General features: G+C 44.2%; 1 protein-coding gene across 1 annotated transcript in view; it reads left to right on the top strand.

Annotated features, from left to right (window-relative positions):
• Positions 1–21,426, top strand: part of map3k5 (mitogen-activated protein kinase kinase kinase 5) — a 63,050-nt gene that overhangs the window by 23,442 nt on the left and 18,182 nt on the right. Inside the window, exons 4-13 of the mRNA XM_076756037.1 lie at positions 2,606–2,799; positions 6,447–6,615; positions 8,450–8,556; positions 11,790–11,960; positions 13,792–13,904; positions 15,137–15,296; positions 16,600–16,753; positions 16,875–16,982; positions 18,281–18,333; positions 19,815–19,910. Coding sequence (XP_076612152.1) covers positions 2,606–2,799; positions 6,447–6,615; positions 8,450–8,556; positions 11,790–11,960; positions 13,792–13,904; positions 15,137–15,296; positions 16,600–16,753; positions 16,875–16,982; positions 18,281–18,333; positions 19,815–19,910 — 1,325 coding nt within the window. The remainder of the gene's footprint in view (positions 1–2,605; positions 2,800–6,446; positions 6,616–8,449; positions 8,557–11,789; positions 11,961–13,791; positions 13,905–15,136; positions 15,297–16,599; positions 16,754–16,874; positions 16,983–18,280; positions 18,334–19,814; positions 19,911–21,426) is intronic.

Here is a 21,426-nt window from a genome sequence, read left to right as displayed (position 1 = left end):
TGTGTAGGACTTTCCTGAAAACAGTGTACACACTCACACAAAAATATTCCCCCTCAATCATCACTTATGGCCCACTGGAAGTGTGTGGCAGTGTCCGCAGAGACCCGCCTTTCAGGCCTGGGTGGAGGAAACCATGGGTGGTTATTAGTCATGATTACTTCCTGAATGGCTTAATGACTTTAAATAGTCATATAAATTAAGCACTGACATCAAGTTGCGGTCAGCTCTGTGTGTCTCTGTGAAGGTGAGTGAGTGGGCGTGCAGCTCCGGTGGTGTCCTGCTATAACTGCAAATAGACAGATGGACCATCGGCCAGGCTAACAAACCAGATGAGTCACTGATTGAATAACTGAGTCATTCTCAGTCACATTCACCAGATTCCCCCTCAGCCAGTACTGTCACATGTGTTCCACTCGCAGCTGAGAAACTTGTTACCTGTAAGCACCTGGCGGAGGTTCGCTCGGACTGACCTGCAGCCGCTCTGAAATATGCATCAGCCTGTGAAAACAAACCTGTCATGTGATCCGCATGACGGCATGAATCATACAAAGACAGAGGAGCTAAATATAGCGTCAGGATTTTGTAACCTGTCTGCTTACACCTAACATGAACAGGGGTCACGGCTTTATTTTTTGAAAGGCATGCACCACCGCTGCAGCGAGCAGTGATGTCATGAACCGCTGTTGCAGAGGAGGAAGTAGTGATCTGCGGATGGCTTTCATTGCTTCGACACCGCACCTTCCTTTCACTTCCTTTTTTTTTCTCTTGGCAGTGAGAGCAGCAGCAGTGTGTTTTCTCAAAGAGGCTGCTGAAAAGCTGGAACCATGATAGAATATTAAAAGCCGCCAGGATGCAGCTGGGTAACAGCCCAACCGCCTTCAGACGCTCTCATGTTCTGTTTCACCACACATCTGACATTCTGGGAATAGCTCTCTCCTTGAAAAGACCTCGGCTTGCTTCTTGAGGATGTCAGTAGTGGATTTCCTGCCTCTCTCTGTCTCTTTCTCTCTGTGCTGTCTGTAAACACCACACGCACGTGTTTCCTTTGTTTATTCGGCAGTGACAGGCCACCGCAACAGGAGCATCACAACCGCTGCTGGAGACTAATGTGAAGTTAAAACAAATACAGAATACAGAAATCCATGTCCAGACAAAACACAGATGTCTAGAATTAGAGCTAAGTAAATAGAGAGGAACACTTTTAGTGGCACAACTGCAGCTAAGACTGAGACAGTCACTCCTGAATGGCACAGCTGCAGCAAATAACAGGGTAGAGCTTTGCACTAGGTGAGCAGCGAGACTTGTGTTTCTGCCTGATTTCCAAGAGCAAAAGGCTGCATGAACAAGTGGAATTTTGGAAGTGGAAGTGCGCCGCTGTTAAGTGTTTGTGGTTGTAAGAAAGCAGCTGCTAATGGGACTATCACCACTGATGCATGCTTCTCCTCGTGGCTGCTGCCTGTTTAGACTGGTTCAGTGAAGACAACGCCGCCTAAAAACACTATTGTCTGTGTAGAGAAATCAGAGCCCAAACCTCATGTCATTACCTGAAAGCGTCTCAATGAGGGGAAACAGCTCAGACTTCCTACGGGCTAATCTGCTTCCTCCCTCAACAATGTAATGTTTTACTATACAGTGTCTGTAAAATATGTCTTTGCTACATAGTTTAGGTGAGAAGCTGGACTATAACAAAGATGGTGCATTACAAACTGCACCAGTGGTAGGAAATGGTTTATACTTCCTGTCTCCTCATGGGTGTGGTCGGAAGTGTTACCCCTAACTTCCACCCGGAGCGCTATGTCCGCGACGCGTCTGATGGAGCCGATTGCTGCCGTTCTAGTCGATGTCTGCAGTTCCACTGGGCGCGTTCTGTCTCCGTTTATCTGCTCCATGGAGAATACGCACAGTTTATTTTTGAGAGATGATATGTCAATCTGAGCAGAGCAGATGGAGCCACACAGGAAGTTAGATACAGACACAGTGTAGGGAATTTGGTAATTTTTTAAAATAAAACACCCTGTGCAGACTCCTAGTCGTACATCAACAATAAACACAATTAAAACAGAACTATGAAACGTATTTACCCATCGTAGGAGCACAGACATCAAGAAGAAATGACCAAATCAGCAAGATGTGAGCAAGTGAACAAACTCAGGCAGACAAAATGCTCTGCTTCTGAAATCTGCTGGCTTAATATGCTTAATGTTGTTATAAAGCATCTTGGGAAGCGATATTTCTTTACAGTTCCATTACAGCTGAGCAGTTCCAGTTGCTGGTGTGATATCATCGAAAACTCAAAAGGAGAGCTAAACGGACCTTGTGTTCAGACGACAGTCATGACACAACTAAAATTCAAATTTGAAGCACTTCAAAAATAAAGATGTGAGGATTCAAATACAGATTTCATCAAAAGCTACTGAATGTAATTTGGTCCATTTTAGCCACATTTAATCAGATTCCCAAGTCTTTTGGATTTTCTAAACGATACACCCACGTTTGGCTGAAATATTACTTATGCCTCTTTCACACTAAACCCACAGTGTCGTGCAAAATGATGCTTAAATATACTCATGGCTCTTTTCCAAAACTGTGTCTCCTGTCTCAACAGACATGCTCAGCCAACTACACCTTCATCCCGTACATGGTGACGCCCCACAACAAGGTGTACTGCTGTGAGAGCAGCCTGATGAAGGGCCTCACCGAGCTGATGCAGCCCAGCTTCGAGATGCTGCTGGGGCCCATCTGCATGCCGCTGCTGGACCGCTTCATCCAGCTGCTCAAAGTGTCGCAGGCCAACTCCCAGTAAGTAGGCCTAAGAGGACGGGCCGACAGTGGGTGGACTGGAACAAAAACTAGCCAACATTGTGTATTTTTTATTTTGTCTGTTTTTTATGTAACACATACCGTATACTGCACTTCATCTGTGTTTTTATGCTTTTCGTTAATTATAATTTGAATGAATGTTTTATGAATCGTAATTACATCCCCCTACACACATGCTAATCATGCTATTCATCATTGTGACAAATATATAGCAGGTAGGCTAAACAATATGTTTTTGAGGTCAGTGCTGCTCTACAAAGGCATAGATAACTACAGAGGCAGTGAAATCTTGGAACAGAGATAAGATTGTAATGCACACATAAAATGCATAAGATTAGCATGTTTGGGTTGATAAGAACCTACGTAAAAAATGCAAAGGCTGCGCTCAATGTTTGGATAATCTTCAGGGTGAAACACAGTATCAACAAACAAAATGCATATGTTTCTCTGTTTGCTAATATTAATATTTACAGTACAAAATATAAACTGATAACAAATTAATCTACAATTTAATGCAGTTAGATATGTTTAAATCACACCCAAATCACATAAATGCCTCTTTTCAAAAGCTTAGAAGGCAGTTAATGTTATTGCTTCTCTGCAAAGCTAGCGCTAGTTAGCATTATCAGGAGTTAAGCTAGCTGGATTTTATCCATGAATTTAGCTACGGCCTCATTTATTTGTGTAGAATGATACGATTAATCATGTTGGTTCATCAAAGTGCATATTTTAAATCACTGATAACAGCCAAGAAAATATCATTAAGTAAATTTAAGCTAGTTGTAGCTTTAACTAAGGCTAGCCATGGCTATATCTGCCTTGCCTCAGCTAGCTGTCTAGTTTTCGTTCTCTGTCACAATTTTACTTGCTGTTTTTAAGGAAATTATAAATGTCTATGTCTTAAATAATTCATACATGGCAAAACAAATGCCAAACAGTCTGGCTGAATAGGGTTAGAAGGTTATTTCCCATCATGAAAATGTTAATGAGTTGAACATGAGGAAGCAAAAGAGAAAGAAATCTATTTAAAGTGATTCCAGCTAACAAGAAGTTCCTCTGAAGGCACATGTGAAATGCCCAGAATGCTTCATTATATTTCCTAAAACAAAGGTTATATGGGATAACATTGTTCAGCAGCTTGTTTTATAGTTTAAATGCAAGTTGAGGTGTGTGTCGGGTCATGAAGCGGGTACATGACAGATGAGGAAGTCATCAAAGTGTGATTTCTCCAAGTTCCCGCAGAGCGAAATTTAGCTCTCAGGTGTTCATGCACGGGCCGCACGGTGACCCTTTGTTTTAAAATCCCACTCGTGCTATTTTTACTCGCTGTAATTATTTTTACATTGTGCATCCCTCAACTTTGACTTGCGTGGTGATCTACATTAAAAAATAAAAAATCATCAGCGCCTCAGCTGTTGGGGTAATATTTTAGGCTTTCCTGCCAACAGGAGATGAAGCAGCCAGTTAGTTCCAGCTCAGCTCCATGAATAGTGAGTCAGGTTTTACTGGCAGGAAAGAGAAACGTGCACTTTGATGAAGCTTTTGTTATAACCGGTGAACACGGCAGAGAGTTTTCAGCTCAGCCATCGCTGCTATCTGACTAGAATACATTCTGTACATTGTGTGAAGGAGCAGGACTACTATTTATAGTAGCTATTAATAATAACCTACCAAGTAGAGATGAATGTATCCTGCCTTATGAGACCTGTGCTATGAACTGTTTTTTGTGTAATAATAGTGTCATGGGCAGACATCGGCCTTTTGAATGAAAACAGCGTATTAGTCAGTGTCAGCGTTGCCTTGTTCCACACGAGGGAGGTTTAGTTTTACACAGCTAACTCACATGGAACAGATTTATTATGTGACTAGAGCATATGTGCTCAGTTATTATTTGGTATTTAGGCTTTAACTTTGTAAGGATGCATCGAGTGCAGCACAGACGAGAGTGCTGCAGATGTGTTTTTGGCTTTACTTACTTCATTTTGAAGGAAATGGGCAGCCAATTTCATTTTAGTCAACTAATTCAAATGGAACAGATTTATTATGTAGATAGAGCATGTACTGTATCTAGACTTTAATCTTGTTACTTCCCACAAGGATACACCTAGTTCAGTATGGAAGAGTGGGGAGTGATGATACATGAGAACATGGTGTTGTGTTTCGGCAGGATTTGGACTCAATAGCAGAAAGGGAGGGTGAAATAGGAATTTATTGAATGAGCAATGAGAGGAGACTCCAGGTACACAGGAAAAACAGTCCAGAGATATGCTGGAGCATTGAGGCCATGTGGTGGTGGAGGCACAGGTGAAACAAGGTGGGGTTGAGGCCTGAGGCAGGAGGCTGGGCGGCGTGGTGGCAAAGACGCTGGAGCTGGAGATCTGTGCAGGTGAGCTCACCAATCAAAACGTAAAAAAGACACAGGAGATCAGGCACTGGGGATAGACACGAGAGGCACCACAGGTAAACAGCCAACAATACCACTAAGCAGCAGGAACAATCTGGCAGCGAGTCCTCTGCAGTCCACAGCTTTTATGCTGTGCTTGATTGTGATGAGTCCCAGCTGTGATGGATGCAGCTCCCAGCCACCTGGTGAACCACGCCCAGCCCACCCCTCTCCACAGTACACAAGAAACCTTAGAGTTTTCCAAACCACCACACACACCTTTCACCTTATTTGACCTGATCTTTGCGAGCAGTGCGATACAATGCTTTCTTCAATACCTAATTTTGAAGAATATGTACAAGCAGTTTTTCTACCAATACAGTACTCTGTTTGATGGAAGTTTAATCAGCCAGGTCACATGGAACAGATTTGTTATGTGTTGAGTAATTATTTGGCATTTAGGCTTTAATCTCATCACTCACAGCAAGGACACACCAAGTTCAGAACGGAAGAGAGTGAGGACGGACAATAATCTGCAGCAGGTGATCTCCAGCACGTTCATCTTAGTGCTGTTAAATTAATACCCAAACTATGCTGCTTCCAGTAGTTTAGTTTTTATACAAAAAATGTTGTGCAAAAACTTTTGCAAGGACCTGACAAAATTCTGATTAAAGATCCAATGAAGATGACATCAAAAGGAGATCAGAGAAGAGAGTATTCAGTTAGTGTTTGTTAATACGCTGCTGTCAGTTCATTGTGTTCATCGTATGCTTTCCTCCACAACACCAACTGAAGCTAATGTCAAAAGTAATCTGCAGTTTGTTTCCTGTCAGTCACAATAATAATCTATTCAATAAACAGGAAATAGAGTTATTTCCAATTACTGAAAGTACATAGCAATATTTAAACAGCATTGAAATATCCTTCACAGCTCATTTAAGATAAGTGGAAAGTAGCTCATCTCACTAGAGAATGATTGGAAATGAATTAAAACTCCTGTCATGTCAGAATTGCCCCTCAAGGAGATTCTAAACTACCTAAAACAATTTGAATTGTTCAATGTTAATTGGATTTTTATACGGAAGTTCCAAAAATAATCAACGCTTACAAGAATCATCACCTTTTGTGCTTTGAGTCTGAGGAAGATGATGCTGTACCAACTGTAAATAGTGGAACCTGCAGTGGTTTCTACAGTCAGTCCAATGCCTTTAATCTCCCTCTTGTGTATTCTCTTGTCTCACAGCCAGTATTTCCGTGAGACGATTCTGAATGAGATCCGTAAGGCCCGGGAGTTGTACACCGGCATGGAGCTGGCCGCCGAGCTGAGCCGCATCCAGCAGCGGCTGGACAACGTGGAGTGCCTTTCAGTGGACATCGTCATCAACCTGCTGCTGACGTACAGGGACATCCAGGTGAACCTGCTCTGTGTAGCACCTCTGAACTTCAACATGTTGTTGTCATTTGTCCAACCAGGTGTTCTGCCGCAGGGTAATTCAGTAAATGAAAGTGATGGTTAGATGTCAGTGATAATGTTCGATAAATCCACAATGTTGCTTCCTGTTGTTTTGCTGAAGACAATAAGCACACTGAAAATGGATTTTACTCATTTCAGCATGTGCATCTGCCAGAAACACAAGAGTTTTAATCTGTTTACTATGATAAAAGCTCCCTCTTCTTGCTCTGTGCCATAAAGCAACCTGCATTCGTGCCGTGACAACACAGCCGCAGAGACTGCCCTTCCTCTTTATGAAACTCTCAGTCTTGATTCATAGAGAGGGCGTTTGACAGCAGCATCGATGTGTAATTGAAAGGTTGCAAGTTCAAACCCTCTCAAACAGGATAGAAAACATGCATGTCCGTTAAATTAAAAGAATGTGGACACAGTTCTTGTTAAAAACCCTCAGTAGAGCCAACAAAAGGGCCTTCAGCACCTATAACTATAGCAATAACAATAAGGATAACGATGTGAGCATCCACACTGATGAACGATAACTTTCTGTAAACGGCGGCGCCAATGACGCGCTGCAGGCTCCAGCTGTGTTGGCGGCTTAGGAAAACTGACATTGATGAAATGTTGCTGCTGTACGTTGCACAGAGAGACAAAAAGAGTTGAAGAGACAAAATCCTTCAAAGTGAGAGGAGTTAAGAGAATCTGATGCAAAAGTTGTCGTGTAGTGAAAAATGCCCGTCACATTCTCCCAGAACCAAAGGTGACTCTTTATTTGTCCCACTAACATGCAAAAGTATTCAATTTACAATGATGTACACAGAAAAAAGGAGTAAATCATCACATTGGAGGTGTAAAAATTCCAAAACCATTGATTGATTTTTAGTTGCCGGCTAAACCTTTCATCTCTCAGCATTTTATATCTTTGTCAGACTCATGAAGGCCAACGCTAACGTCTCAAAGTGACAAAAATCTGTTCGTAACGCATGAAAAAAATCACTGAACATACCTCTAACCAGGTCCAAACCGCGTCATAGCCCTGATTTCACAGGACTCTTTGGAGAAGGACGCGTAAAAGCTTTCAGCACGACATCCCGAAAAGTTTCTAGGGTAAACTATGAAGGTGTATCAGACATTCAGCCAACCAGTGGTGCCCCTCTTAAGTTCAAACAAACTGCCGACTAAGTGCAGATGATCTGTGAGTGCTGCTCATGTCCCTGACCTTGACAGAGGGAGCTACTGTACAAACCTACTGTAAGTCAGAGAGAGGTCGCCGCCTCAGGGTCGCTCTGACGCCGTCATCTCTTTACTAACGGCGTCTTTTCAAACAGAGGCCAGGAGACCGCCCATAGAGGGCTCCAGGCGAAGCTTTTGGTCTGCTCGTCTTAAATCTGCCGCTCTTTAGTCGCGGCGTTGCGATGGCACTCGCCGTCCAGATCCTCCCACTCACCACGGGCAGCGCCGAGCCTCATGAATGATTCATGAGAACAACAAGCATTGAGGACGTGCTGAATTATTCAGCATGCTTTGGGTATAGAGACTATGTCGGCAAGTAGGAGCAACAAAAATGTGATGAAGGGGCCACTCAATTATTGAAGTGCTTTTGGTGTTAAGCAGACAGTTGAGTCTCAGGCAGAATGGATAAAAGGCATCAGACACCCCCCCCCCCACCCCAGCACCTTCACGAGCTGTTTGGAGGACACTGGTGCAGATAGGATTGACAGTGGTCTGACAGTGCTCAATGACCGGGGTGACCGTGCAACAGGAGCTCATCCGTGCGTTCCTTACTTATCGTCTAGGATTACGAGTCCATCGTGAAGCTGGTGGAGACTCTGGAGAAGCTTCCGACCTTTGACCCCGTGGCTCACCCGCATGTGAAGTTCCACTACGCCTTTGCACTGAATCGGTAAGAAATCGGCAACAAACCTCCAGAAGACAGACTTTCCTCCAGACTGACTACCTTTAAATCTACTTTAAAAATGTTTATTGCCTGTAACTGAACCTTAAGCACTGACCATTATCCAGCTGCCAATGTGCTGTTTCACCTTTTTTGTTTGAAATGTGCTCTGCAAGTTTGAATTGTAGGTTCTGATTTCAGCACAGTCCCTTTGTAAGAGGCCTTAGCATAAGGACAGTGATGCGCTCTGAGGTGTCAGCTCACGCTCTTTTATCGCTTTCACATTTGTCAAAACATTTCAGTCTGAGGGTGTTCGGTGAAAACATCACGATGTTTGATTTTCGTCATCGTCTTTGAGTTATTGTATCCTTGTACGTGTTTGTTCCTGAAAGGGTTTCATAAGCAGCAGTCGTGGGAGAATTTTCTCAAACTCAAAAGAAAAACAAAAAAAAATGAAAATTTGCAGTTACAGGCAGCATCAGATTCAGGTTAAGAGCTCCCAAACGGCGGCGATATTAGCGCCATGTGTGCAGCTCGTCTGCTCAGGGAAAAAGACAGATGTAAAACACAGAGAGGTTCTGACTGCCTGTTTCTCACCAGCTGCTTTTCTTGTAAACTTCCTGCGGTTGTCGTGGTGCAACTGCCACAAACAGCAACAAAGCGTGCCGCTCTTCTAATTTGGCAGCGACTGGAAAACGTTTCTGCAGGGCGCCAAGATGCCTGCGTGTTCGCTGTTAGCATCTGGCCCGTTACCAGGATGTGATATTGTGTTTGCGATCTCAAGGCAGCGCGCTGAGACATCTTGTGAGACAAAATCGTAAGATAAGTGTTAATGACAGAAGACGCCTCCTCCGTCGTGTGCTGGAGATGCTTCCCTCAGGTTTCAAACAGGACGTCAGCAGCAGAGACAAACAGCTGCGGGACGTCCTTTGTGTCAGCTTACCTATTCAGCAAAGCAAGATGAGTCACTGTGATTACAATACGTCGCCGTTACAGGTGATTGTCATGTGATGTGCTTTTGTTGTCATCTTAATTTGCGCCATCTCCAAACTATTTAATATGTTTATTTGTTATCAATTTTCCAGACAATGTCGTGCATATATTAATATGCATTATAGCACTGTCCTCCTCGAAGCCTCTGTCCACCTTCAACCCACTTACATGCCCTAGTAACAAACTAATGGCATTATCTAAGAGAGTTTTTTCCACGTTGCCCTCTCCTAGTAGACAGTATAGCAGTCCCCAAGAGCTGTCTGAAATTAAAAAACATATAATTTCATTGACATTTGACCAGTGAAGTAAGTATGTCTTGAAGCTTGAATGCACAATGAGTCATATTATACTGTAGTCTTCAAAGGCCTGTCAAACGTTGGTTGTAGGTAGTAGGAGGCTGCACAGCGGGGTTATAAAGCACAAAAGTCTCTCTATTCTGAGTTTGAAGCTGAATGAATTTTCTGCTTCAAGTGGAGTTGTATAAATCATTACCTTGGCCCTTTTCACTGAGTTTTGACAAAGCAGCGTGCAGCCCCTCCACCGATCCCTGAGACTATCAGTATTCAGCCTCGGCAAACACTCGATGATTGGTCTGAAGTAGGCGCTCGGCTTCAAAACGAATCCGCCAGGTTGAAGTGTGTGGACTAATTGGCTCCAGCCTCTCATCCGCAGCAGGGCAGAGTCCGACGTGTGAGCGCTGAACGCAGCCCGGGGGCCCCCGCGGCGCAGGGCTCGCTGCTGGGAGCCTGACAGGAGCGAGGGAAGAATCTCCTCCATCCAAATACCAATCAGCTTCTCCGGAGAGAGAAAGGAGAGATGAATGAGGAGAGAGCAGGCCTCGTGTTCCTGAGCGCTCTCTCCTCCGGACAGTCTCCATGGTATCAGCTGTCAGCTGACATGTTTTATTTAACCTTCGCGCTCTGGAGAGGAACGCCGTTATGTTCATCTACCGCACGTTGTGTCTGCGTGAGACTTCACAACACCACCCGTTTCTGTCGCAAGTCTGTGTTTTGACAGATTCAGCAACTCAAGAACAAAAATTACCATGGAGCAGAGCCTCTGAAGCACTTTGCTGCATAAATCACCATAATAATGAGGAAACTGTTTTTTTCCTGAAGATATTAAAGACCTTTGTTGATATTAACACTCCATATGTTACATAACAAGCATATACAAGTACATACAAATGTGAGAATTATTATCTTAATTAATGGTCTCTTTATCCTCACTGATTAATATATTATGCCAATTAATAATTAATCTACAGTGGGCACTAATGAGGGCACGTTGTGCAGCTCGATTGGCTCCTGTTTGATTTGTGACTTCACGTCATCGCTGCAGGTGAGAGGTCACCTGTGGCTTCTTTAATTGGCATTTTCAGTGCATAAGATTTGTGCAACAAGTCCTCCGAATTAAACAACAGAATGCGGTTAAAGCGTCTGGGCGAGTCCAAGTCAGCGGCACCAAAACCTGGAATAACTAGAAATGTAAATCAGCACCTCTTGAAAGCAGATTCAGCAGAAGGGAAAATTATAGGCTTTAATAAGGGAGGACTTAATGCAGGCCTGTTGTATTAGGCTTAAGTGTACCTAATAAACTGACAAATTAGGCTATAATTGGTTAAATGTGTGAATCAGACCAGTTATTTATGCAAAATTTCCCCTGAAAATTGGCAGTTTGATAGATTTTGGTTTATTGTCCAACCCTGATTGCTCATGCGAGCAACCCAGCTGCACTAATGTTTTTTTTTTTTTTTTCTTTTTGTTTCTAATGAAGCAAAAGCATTAAACACATTAAACCCACCTTTCTGCTCTGCTGCGGAGTGATCAGAGCAGGAAACATAAAAGCTTTCATGAACAGACTTCCGTGTAATTCAGTTAATTAACACCTGAAGAGGTTGCAGTTCATTTCCCAGTGCGAGACTCCCTCTTCTTCTTCTCTCCGTGTTATTTTCGCTCCTGCTCCTTTGCTAAATAAAAGTGGCGATTCTCTAAATGAACCCACTAACATCAGTAATCTAAGTTGGGCTCCTAATGACCCCCTTTGTGTCGGGTACCACAACAATTGCTATGCAGCTGTTCCCTAGCTTATACGTGCTCACACAAGCACATTCAGCATGCCGCTTATTCTGATTCACTCTGTTAAAACCAGCAATTATTTTATGCACCCGAGAGTATCTGCAGGTTTCCCTGTACACTATATCCACTTTATGATGTAATACAAGTTGTATTGTATGTGTTTGAGTGCAGGAGGAACCTGCCGGGCGACAGGCAGAAGGCTCTGGACATAATGCTACCCCTGGTGGAGGGAGAGGAGCAGGTAGCGTCGGACATCTACTGCCTGGTGGGACGCATCTACAAGGACACGTTCCTGGAGTCTCACTTCACGGACACACAGAGCAGAGACAGCGGTACACAATGGTGAGAGAGCCGGGCAGGATGTCAGCGCATGCGTGACGTTTGTGTTCAGGCAAACAGCTGGTTCCTCCAAACACTGAGTCACATATACAGTAAATATTGTGAGAAGAGATGAAGGGCGAGATGCGTGAGAGAGGCCTTTAAGGTGACTCTCTGGATCTTAATACGGCGCTGTCATCTGCTTCTTAATAGCTGTTATCGCAAAGGAAAAACCATTTGTCAGTGAGGACAATTATGAGTCTCATTGAAGGAAACAAGCAGGCCACAAGTGTGCAAATGAGGACTCATTGCAACAGTGACATGCAAAAGGGAATTTGAGGTCACATGACTTGTTCCGCCTTAAAGCAAGCGTGCAGAAGCATGAGAAAAGCATGCAGAGGTTCCCACGAAGTACACCAAACTTCACCAGAGTATTTCCTTTTCATGCAGCTTTTTCTGAGCTCATGAAACTTTTCGGAGGTACGTGGTTCAAACATATGATGCATTAAACTAGCCAGCAGTTTATAAAGTAAAAATAAAGCATCTACAGCAGTAAAATGCAGAATACATATAAATGCAGCAGTAATATTAATCCACAAACATGGAGTTTCCAGTCCTTCAGCTAAAAATAGAAGACAAAACCTCAATGATTCAAGAGTGAAAATGCCAACTAAGCCTCAATGTGTGTGTGAGGGTTTAATGTCATTCTTAAAAATTAGAAAAAGAAAGTCAAAAATGGACGATTAGTAAGTGTTGTTCAGTAATTTTAATTTTCTTCATATTGATTTTTGAACTTAACTTCAAATGAAAACGAAAGAATACACAAACAGGAAGATGCAGGGATGACGTGTGTTTACAGATAATCATCATCACAGCATCTATTTTGGGAGTTTAGACACGAGCGGGGGCTTAATTCAAAGGTCTGCCACATCTTCTATTTGTCGAGGGAGCCAGGAAGCACCTGAGCTGCTCTAATTTAAGATGCTGCGTCGCTGAACAGGGTTGCGGGCGTTTTCGGCTCAGTGAAACGAAGCCGCTGTCTAGTGATGTTACAAAGGTTGCCGGCTGTCTGTCGCATTTTACATTTAATCACTGATGAGCTTTCTTGCTCAAAATGTCCCAGCATCCAGTCTGTGTTCGGTCCCCGTCTAAACCTCGTGAAGACCTTCGGATGATGAAGCTGGATGTTCCCTGCGTGAGCGCGCTGCTGAAAAACCTGCAGAATCTGCTTGATGCTAATGAGTCAGCACAGAGTGAGACAAATGTGGAGGCTTTCCAGCAGCTTGTTGAATGCAGACCTTGAATCCAGGAATTAAGGCTGTTCTGAGGCAAATCAGGGAATTACTTGGTACCAGCTCGTCTGCCATCTCCTCGTGAGCGTGGCTGTCATGAGCACATAGGGGCTAACAATAGCCGGCGGAAGTTAATAACAGCGCAGTAATAACGACGCGCGGCTGCTGATTGCCTTCATCTGGATTGCTCTTAAGGCCTCGGCCTTGTCGATTGAATATGCTGCTTCCATTATCGAGCTCCCATCTGGCGATTATTTTCAGTTCCGTGTCACAACTTGGCAGCGGCCCCTAATAACATTCACACCCTTCCCTCAGCACAACAGATTGCTCATTAAATAAATGAAATTTCTTGTTTTGCGAGGGAACTCACAGTTGCGGTTTGCCGTTCTGTGGTCCCAACTCAATATGGCTGTAATTGTTTTTTCTGACTTGAAGTGTCTCAGGAAGCCGGGGGAGCCCCGTGAAGCCATCCGTTATCGCGGCGCTGCTTGGGACTTGGAATGGAATGACGCATTTCTTGGATGAAAGGTGTTTATTGGAGTCACTTTTTCCTCTCCTCTCAGGTTTAAAAAGGGCTTTGAGTCAGAGCCGACACTACACTCTGGTATCAACTATGCCGTTCTGCTCCTGGCAGCCGGACACCAGTTTGACACATCGTTCGAGCTCCGCAAAGTGGGTGAGTGCACGCAAGATTGCATATCTGAGAGACAGCCATATCAATCCGAGGCACTGAGCCGAGCGTCTTACTCAAAGGAAAGCTAGTATTTTACAGTTTGCATGAATTTTAACACCTTTCAGCTCACTGCGTTGGTTTAATGGATCACAACCGCACTGTTGCTCAGTCTCACCATTCAACAACCCTGTTTACAGCAGCAGGTTTCAGCAAAAAAAAAAAAACCTCAAAAACCTTCCTGTCAGTACCAAACAACTCGCCACCAGCTGGTGAACTCGTTGGAGGTTTTAGCTACTGAAGAGCTGGATATGTTTCAGAGTTGTTGAAGACCAAAACAGAGCTAAAATGAGACTTAAACATGACTCCAAATTAATGATGATGCTGCTCTGTGTCTGCTGGATTTGTAAAGAGGCAAAAGTTTCCAAATCATATCAACATAAATAGGTGACAGGTAAAATGCCAAGAGAAATGTCTGGCTCTGAAGGAGGCGCTAACCGTGTGCGTGTGCCACGTGGTGCTGGAAAAGGTAGCATGGAACTTGTTTTTTTTAGAGGTTTTAGACTGAAATCGGCTGTTTGCTGCATCCAAAACGATGCTTTGAGAGCAGTGAGAGTAAACAATGAGCTGAAAGAAGCTGTAACTGCAGTTTGCTAATGATGCTCTGTGGATTCGTCAGTGCAAGCAAACTTTGTCACATTGCGCGAACTTATTGGATCCATTGTAGTAGAAAAATACTGATTATTGCTATTTTATCAAAGAAAAATCTGATTATATATATATGCAGCAAAATATCCTCCTGTTTTGAAAGCAAGCATGCCGTTAAGCCCTGGTTCCAAATCATCTGCTTTTGCCCTGAAATCTGAGGCTCAGAGAAGCTCAGGAATGTGGGAAACAGAGCAAGCAATCCTGGGAATCGGCCTGCAGCTCCCTAAATTAGCCCCACCCGCCGTCCCTGTAGACCCCGCTTATCCCCGCGACCCCCACCTGCCTCTCCGAACGGCTGGTTGCTGCAGCAGGACGTGTAGCTGCAGCTTCCCTCTGCAGAAGCCAAGAGCATTTATCACAATTACCTCTCAACTCTCGGCAGAATACAACAGCAGATCATAAAGCTGGACCTCTGTGTTGCTGAGTATGGACATTTTTTCAGCCCTTTCTTGCTGCAGTCTCTCCACAGTCGTCTTCTCTGCTTAATCTCAGTTTGAAAGGGACAACGTTAACTCTTTGCTGTTTTCCAGGAGTGAAGCTGAGCAGCCTGCTGGGGAAAAAAGGCAGCCTGGACAAGCTGCAGAGCTACTGGGATGTGGGCTTCTTCCTGGGCGCCAGCATCCTGGCCTGCGACAACACCAGGGTCATCCAGGCCTCTGAGAAACTCTTCAAACTCAAAGCCCCCATCTGGTGAGAACGAGGATGAGCCGGAAAACACATTTCAGACGGCATCCATCACCAACTGTGTGCTCTGCTTTCCCTTGAAACCTCCGCGGCCATCTGTGGCCATTGTGCAAGCATTTGGTGTATCGGAGAACAGAAAATATCACGAGGAACCGACTCTGCTCATTCGAACGGCGCCTTGGTCTTAATGTGGATTTGATGAATATACCCGCTGGGTGTCGCGACATTTTGTGCGGAGTTTAAAATGTGTTGCACATAATTTCCCCTGTGGACCGAAATGCTTTTCCTCAACAGGAGACGTGAAACAAAACAGGCAGTTTGACTTGAAAGTGAGAGGACCGGCCGATACGACCATGACAAACCTTTCACAAACAAAAACTTCAGTGTAACCTGCATGCAAAACAGGACAATAAGGCCCAAATTATCCCTTAATGATTAACATATAGCATATGAAAACAACTTATTCTCATATAACCCTTTCACAGTGAAGTCATAACTGTCTGCAGTACATAAATTGAGACTTTATATCCATTCCTCAGGATTTTATGAGATTGCGTCAGATGTGCAACATGTGGAGGAGTACAGTAAACCATCCGCGGCTCGTTTTATTCAGCGCTAACGACCCTGCTGTTCTTTATTTATGCCAGTGCTGTTAAAACGCTCTTAAGTTCCCATTGATGCCTCAAAGAAAAAGGAGCCCCAGCGTGGAAACACAATCATCTGGCTTTGTTTGTTTCTGTGATCCATCTTGATCTGCGCTCAGTGTCATAGACGTGTAAATGATCTGCCAGGAGGTCATTTTGTTTGTAATATCAGACGGATTTCTGCGGGGGATGCCAATAAAGTTTACTGTAGTTCTGCCATTTGGTTGCATTTAGTTAAAGTTCCTCTCCGGGCATTGATTAAAGCCCGAAAAACTCATCTCTGTTCATCAGCGTTACATGTTGGAAAGTTTTTTCCATGAAAAAGAATCCCTTCATGCCTTAAAACGGCTTAGACGCAGCTCTACGGCTTTGCTTTCATTTAGCATCCGTCTGTCTCCACCCTCCCGTCTGTAGCTGGGGCCGTTCCTGCACACCAAACAAACAAACCTCTGCTTGTTTTTTCTGTCATTGGTCAGACATGTTGTTTACTGCTGATTTCGCTCATGATGTGTCTTGTAGTGTGTAAAAAACACCTGAAGGACACGTGAACGAGGTTAAAAGCTTGACTTTGTTGGAAGGTGTCTTTCAGTAAAGGTTTGGACTGTCTCCTTTTTCAGGTCACAGTGAATAAAGTTTCTTCTCTCTTTCTCTCTGGTTGCTTTCAGGTACCTGTGCTCGCTGGTGGAGACCATCTTGATCTACCAGCAGTTTCACAAACCCTGCGTGGAGCAGCCAGCGCCCAAACAGGAGCTGGTGGACTTCTGGATGGACTTCCTGGTGGAGGCCACCAAGAAAGATGTGTCCTCTGTCCGATTCCCCGTAAGTGAGTCCAGCTGACGCAGAGCAGGGTCACTGTGTCAGGCTTCATATGTTGAATTTTGCATGCTCAGCAATTTTTATTGGTTAAATAAAGAAAAAAAAACATTCATCTCTTCTCCAGGTGTTGATATTAGAGCCCACTAAAGTGTACCAGCCTTCGTATCTGTCCATAAACAAAGACGTGGATGACAACACAGTGTCTATCTGGCACGTCGCTCCTGATGACAAGGTGGGTGTCCGTCGTCAGCTGCGACCCCTCCAGCTCCGCTCGCTTCCTGTGAATTCTGTCAGGTTCTGTAATCTGCACTTGTTAGGCTGTAACCTGTAAACGCAGAGCGGAGTCAGGATAACAAACAAAAGTAATTTATTTTAACAGTAATAATAATAATCAAAAAGCACACTCATATGGAGCAGGAAAACAACACAAAGCGCTCTCCAGGAGCGGAGGAAACAAAAACAAAGGAACACAACGGGACGAAAGAGGCAAAGCAAACACTGGACGTGGCTGGTAGGCACTGAAAAGAGAAGAGCACATGTGAGTGGCAGTCCAAAAAAATAAAATCCAACAACTGCTCAAAATAGCACACATGAAAAAAGACTGGTGCAAAGCCTTGGCAACACTCACACAGGGAAAATAACCAACAGTCACGGCAGAGATCAGGACGATCTGACAACTGGGAGAGCTCAGAGCCCACCTCAAAGACTGCTGGGCTGATCGGCCTGATGCGCCGCAGGTGCGCAGCTGATGAGGCGGAGCCAGCCGAGTGTGGGAGGCCACACCCAGCCTCAGACAGACAGACAGACAGACGGACAGACAGACAGACAGACAGACAGACAGACTGACTGACTGTCATTTTGAATGATTTCTAAATTTAATTTTCAAGTTAAGAAACCACGGACGCTTAAATGCGTTGCAGCTTGGTTCCCAGTGCCGAGTACAGCTCTCTCCATGCTAACATGTTAGCATACGCTATTTTCAGCTTCACATCAGAAGCGACAGATGATCTGAAATGAAATAAGTGGGGGGGGGGGCTTTACTTTATGTGGGTGATTAAACTGTTGATTAAATCAAAGATGCTGATCGTGTTTGTAAGCAGAAGTTAGCAGATGATGATGATGATGATGATGATGATGATGAGTTTTCCTGTTGTTATCGTTGGTTAGATGCCACGCTGTGATAATGGACTCTTGTTTCCTGTCGCGAGAATCTTTTTGCATCTGCCTTATTGATCGTTTTCTCATACTGTGGTACCTTATTGCTTACCTCCACAGCGCCACATAAATAAAAGTGTTTGCTCACCAGAAATTGATCCGAGTAAACCTGCTGCATCAGCTGCTCTGACTTCATATTTTCATTTAATTCAGGTGCTATAGCCAACGTGATAAAGGCACTAATGTCCGTTTGGTACTGTAAGGTCAATCAGAGCATGGTGGGAGTTGTATTACTATCAGATCGGCCTGCTGTAATCAGTCAGCGTGGCGTATTCCCAGTAGCTGCTCTGATATTTGTTTTCGTCTCTCCTGCAGCACAAGGGGATTCACGAGTGGAACTTCAGCGCCACATCAGTACGAGGTGTCAGGTCAGTGTCCGCCGTCTTTGCATGACTCGCTCATATTACAGCCGAGCGACGTGACAGTGACCTCACACCTGTCTCCAGCGGGGGTTTGGTTTAAATTTATCATCGGGTGGTGGGTTGTTTAGCTGCACGGCGTCTCTGAAAAATTTACCAGGAGAGCATAATGAATCATGTCTGCCAATTGAGAGGGATGTCACGACTCTTTTAAACCAACCCTGCCATTATTTTTGTGTTGTTTTTGTCTTTCACCGTGCTCTAAAACCCCTTTCACACTGGACAAAAGACCCACTAACAACTGGCTTTTGTTTGTGGGCGCAGCGGCTTTGAAACGCTGACATACTGATGTCAAGCGAGCGCCAAGTCTTACTTTAGTGTGTTAGCATGCTAGGATACGCTAATTAGCACTGACCACAAAGCACAGGTGAGGCTGATTTGAAGGTCATGGAACATAAACCAAATATATTACACAAAGTAAAATATTTGCCTGATGCTGCCTCAACGTCTTTCCTAAATTTCATGGCAGAATCCACCTGATGCTTATTGAAACTTGACTTCTTTACTGTCAACCTAATGTCTGTATTTCAGTGCACTTTGTCAGCACACGTTTATTCTCCTGTGCAGAATCTTAACTGTTGATGAACAAACTAACATTGTTCCAAGATATTCATGTAAAGTGTAGGAGAAATATACCAATATACCAATGAAAAACCTCAAGAAAAATGCAGAATCAGGAGCTGAACAAAGACTTTCTGCTCACTGTGAAAACGTATGGGACTCACATGAGGGCCTGTGTGTGTGCAGAGGTGTTTAAGCACAAAGCGCCTCATGAAATGCACACAGGCTGCAGCTGTAAATAACATAAGAGCGCGCTGATGTTAAGACATGCACTTTACTATCACTCCAGCTCTCCTGGCTCTCCATTTATACCACAGACAGCTTTCACCATGTCCTCCCTGCGCCTCCTTCTCCGCGGTCCTCAAAGGAATTCAGTGTCAGATCAGGGAGAAGCGGAGGGCCGTGCTCGCATGTTGCTAGGGAACGACTCATTCTGCGTGCCCACTCAGCCTGCAGACAGCCAGCGGGACACAATAGCAGCGAGGCGAGCAACAATACGACCACACATGCAGTCGCTTCGTCGTCTGGCTCGGCAGCTCTGGCTTTGGCACGCTGGCGAAGTATTGGACAAGCGCTCGTCCCGGCGGATAAACGTTTCCATTTAGTTGCTGAAGTGAAGCCCTCTCTGTGTTTAGTGCAGGGATTTAGTAAGTTTTGTGCAGAATTTGTTTATATTAAACATTCTATATTTACTGTGTGTATCAGAGATGTACTCGTGTTGTTATTACATCTGTGTGCACATCCATCTGCGACAAACAGGCTGATGGCTGATGTCATGCGTCCAGTGAAAGGCTTCATTCACTCTCTGAGTCGTATCTGCTCTCGTGGGATCGCTGTGGAACTAACTGTGAACTGTTTTTTCTCCTCAGCATCTCCAAGTTTGACGAGCGCAGTGCCTTCCTCTACGTCCTTCACAATGCAGAGGACTTCCAGATCTATTTCTGTACAGAGATGCACTGTAAAAGGTCTGCTCTCCGTCTGTCTGCGTTCGTTTGCCTTCATTTCCTGTTAGTTTGAAACTTATATTATTGGGGTTTCATGAGCCAGTGATCAAAAATTAGCCTAAAATCAACAACAAAACCATCACCAGCTTATTAAGTACGACACTAAATTTGAAAAGAGGGATTTCGATCCATAGAAGAGGTCCTTTGTGCTTTTTGTTAATGGATAAACTTTCTGTGTGTTTGAGCTAAATGCTAACATTATCGTGCTAACTCATAATTAATACCGCTAACAAACACAATTGTAATGCTAGCATGTAAGTCAGTTAAAGTGTCTGTTCAGTGTGGTTAGTCAGTCATTTGCTTGCAATTTCTCAATCAGACATCATGGCCCCAAAAAAATCCATTTGTCGACAAAACTATTTTATTTAGTTGTTAAAAAAAAGACACAATGCGCTCAACTCATGATTAGACCTTGAAGACTGGATGCTGAATGTAGGACAGCGTTCCAGTTTTTAATAATTCTATGGCAATATTAAAAATGTATTATCTTTTAGTTAATCAATTAATCCTCTTGAGAGTCTGTCAGTAGAAACTCAAGCTGATTAGTTAAACAATGTTCAAACCCGCAGAACTTTAACATAAATTCTCGTGTGGATCCCTTTGATCCCATCAAACTGCTTTTAAGGTAATTAGGAGGAAATAAAGGGAGGAAATACATGTTAAGGCTGAATAAAGCCTTTGTTTACAACCTTTATGAAGAGTGTCTTATGAGAAACGTTGAAATGCTTCTGCATGGAGAGCACGGACATGTTTTACTTTGAAAATCATTGATCTGAACTTTATAACTTCCGATGTTTGATGTTTTTTTTCCCTTATTCCTTAAAACTCATTGAAACAGCATCAGGTTTCTCAGACATATTTTTGCTTATGAATATTTCTGTCAGTCTCGGTTGTAAACTCGGTGAAGCGGAGACGTTCTCTCTCCTCTGGTTGCGTCCAGTTCCTGCTGTAGTTCAGACACTCTTGTCAGTTCTGTACCCAGGTGGGAAATTTCACACTTTCCTGTCGCCACGAACACACCTTGTTTCATTTCGGCGCCATCGTGTTCCTCATGCAGCACTGAGTGTTCAGACTTGTGACTCTCACGTCGGAGGCTCCCGAGCACTTCCCGCTCCATTATGTGGAGTGTGAGAGTCAGTGAGTCATGCCTGCTGTTGTTATGAAGCTGCTCTCCTTTAATACGGAGAGAAAGGAGTGACGGTGGGAAGGGAGGGGTGACAAAAGGTGAGAAGGAGGAAGTAGACGAGAGGCGGCCGACAGGCGAAGGGACCCGGTCTGGTTGCGTTTGTGCATATGCATTCCTGCCGTGTGTGTGCGCGCAGTCACGGCGCACCTGCAGGCATGTGTGGCAGCACGGCCGGGCCACGTGCTCGCTCGGAGCTCGTGTGCAGCAGCAGTTGTAAAGGTCATTATTTGTGTGGGAGGTGTGCACGTAAACATGCTGTCGCCCCATTCTGCATAAGGCCACACTCACAAT

Source organism: Chaetodon auriga, chromosome 18 (assembly GCF_051107435.1).
Source record: "Chaetodon auriga isolate fChaAug3 chromosome 18, fChaAug3.hap1, whole genome shotgun sequence".
Classification (NCBI taxonomy): Eukaryota; Metazoa; Chordata; class Actinopteri; order Chaetodontiformes; family Chaetodontidae; genus Chaetodon; species Chaetodon auriga.
Note: the sequence above shows the minus strand (reverse complement) of the source record. Positions and strands in the feature narration are given on the sequence as shown.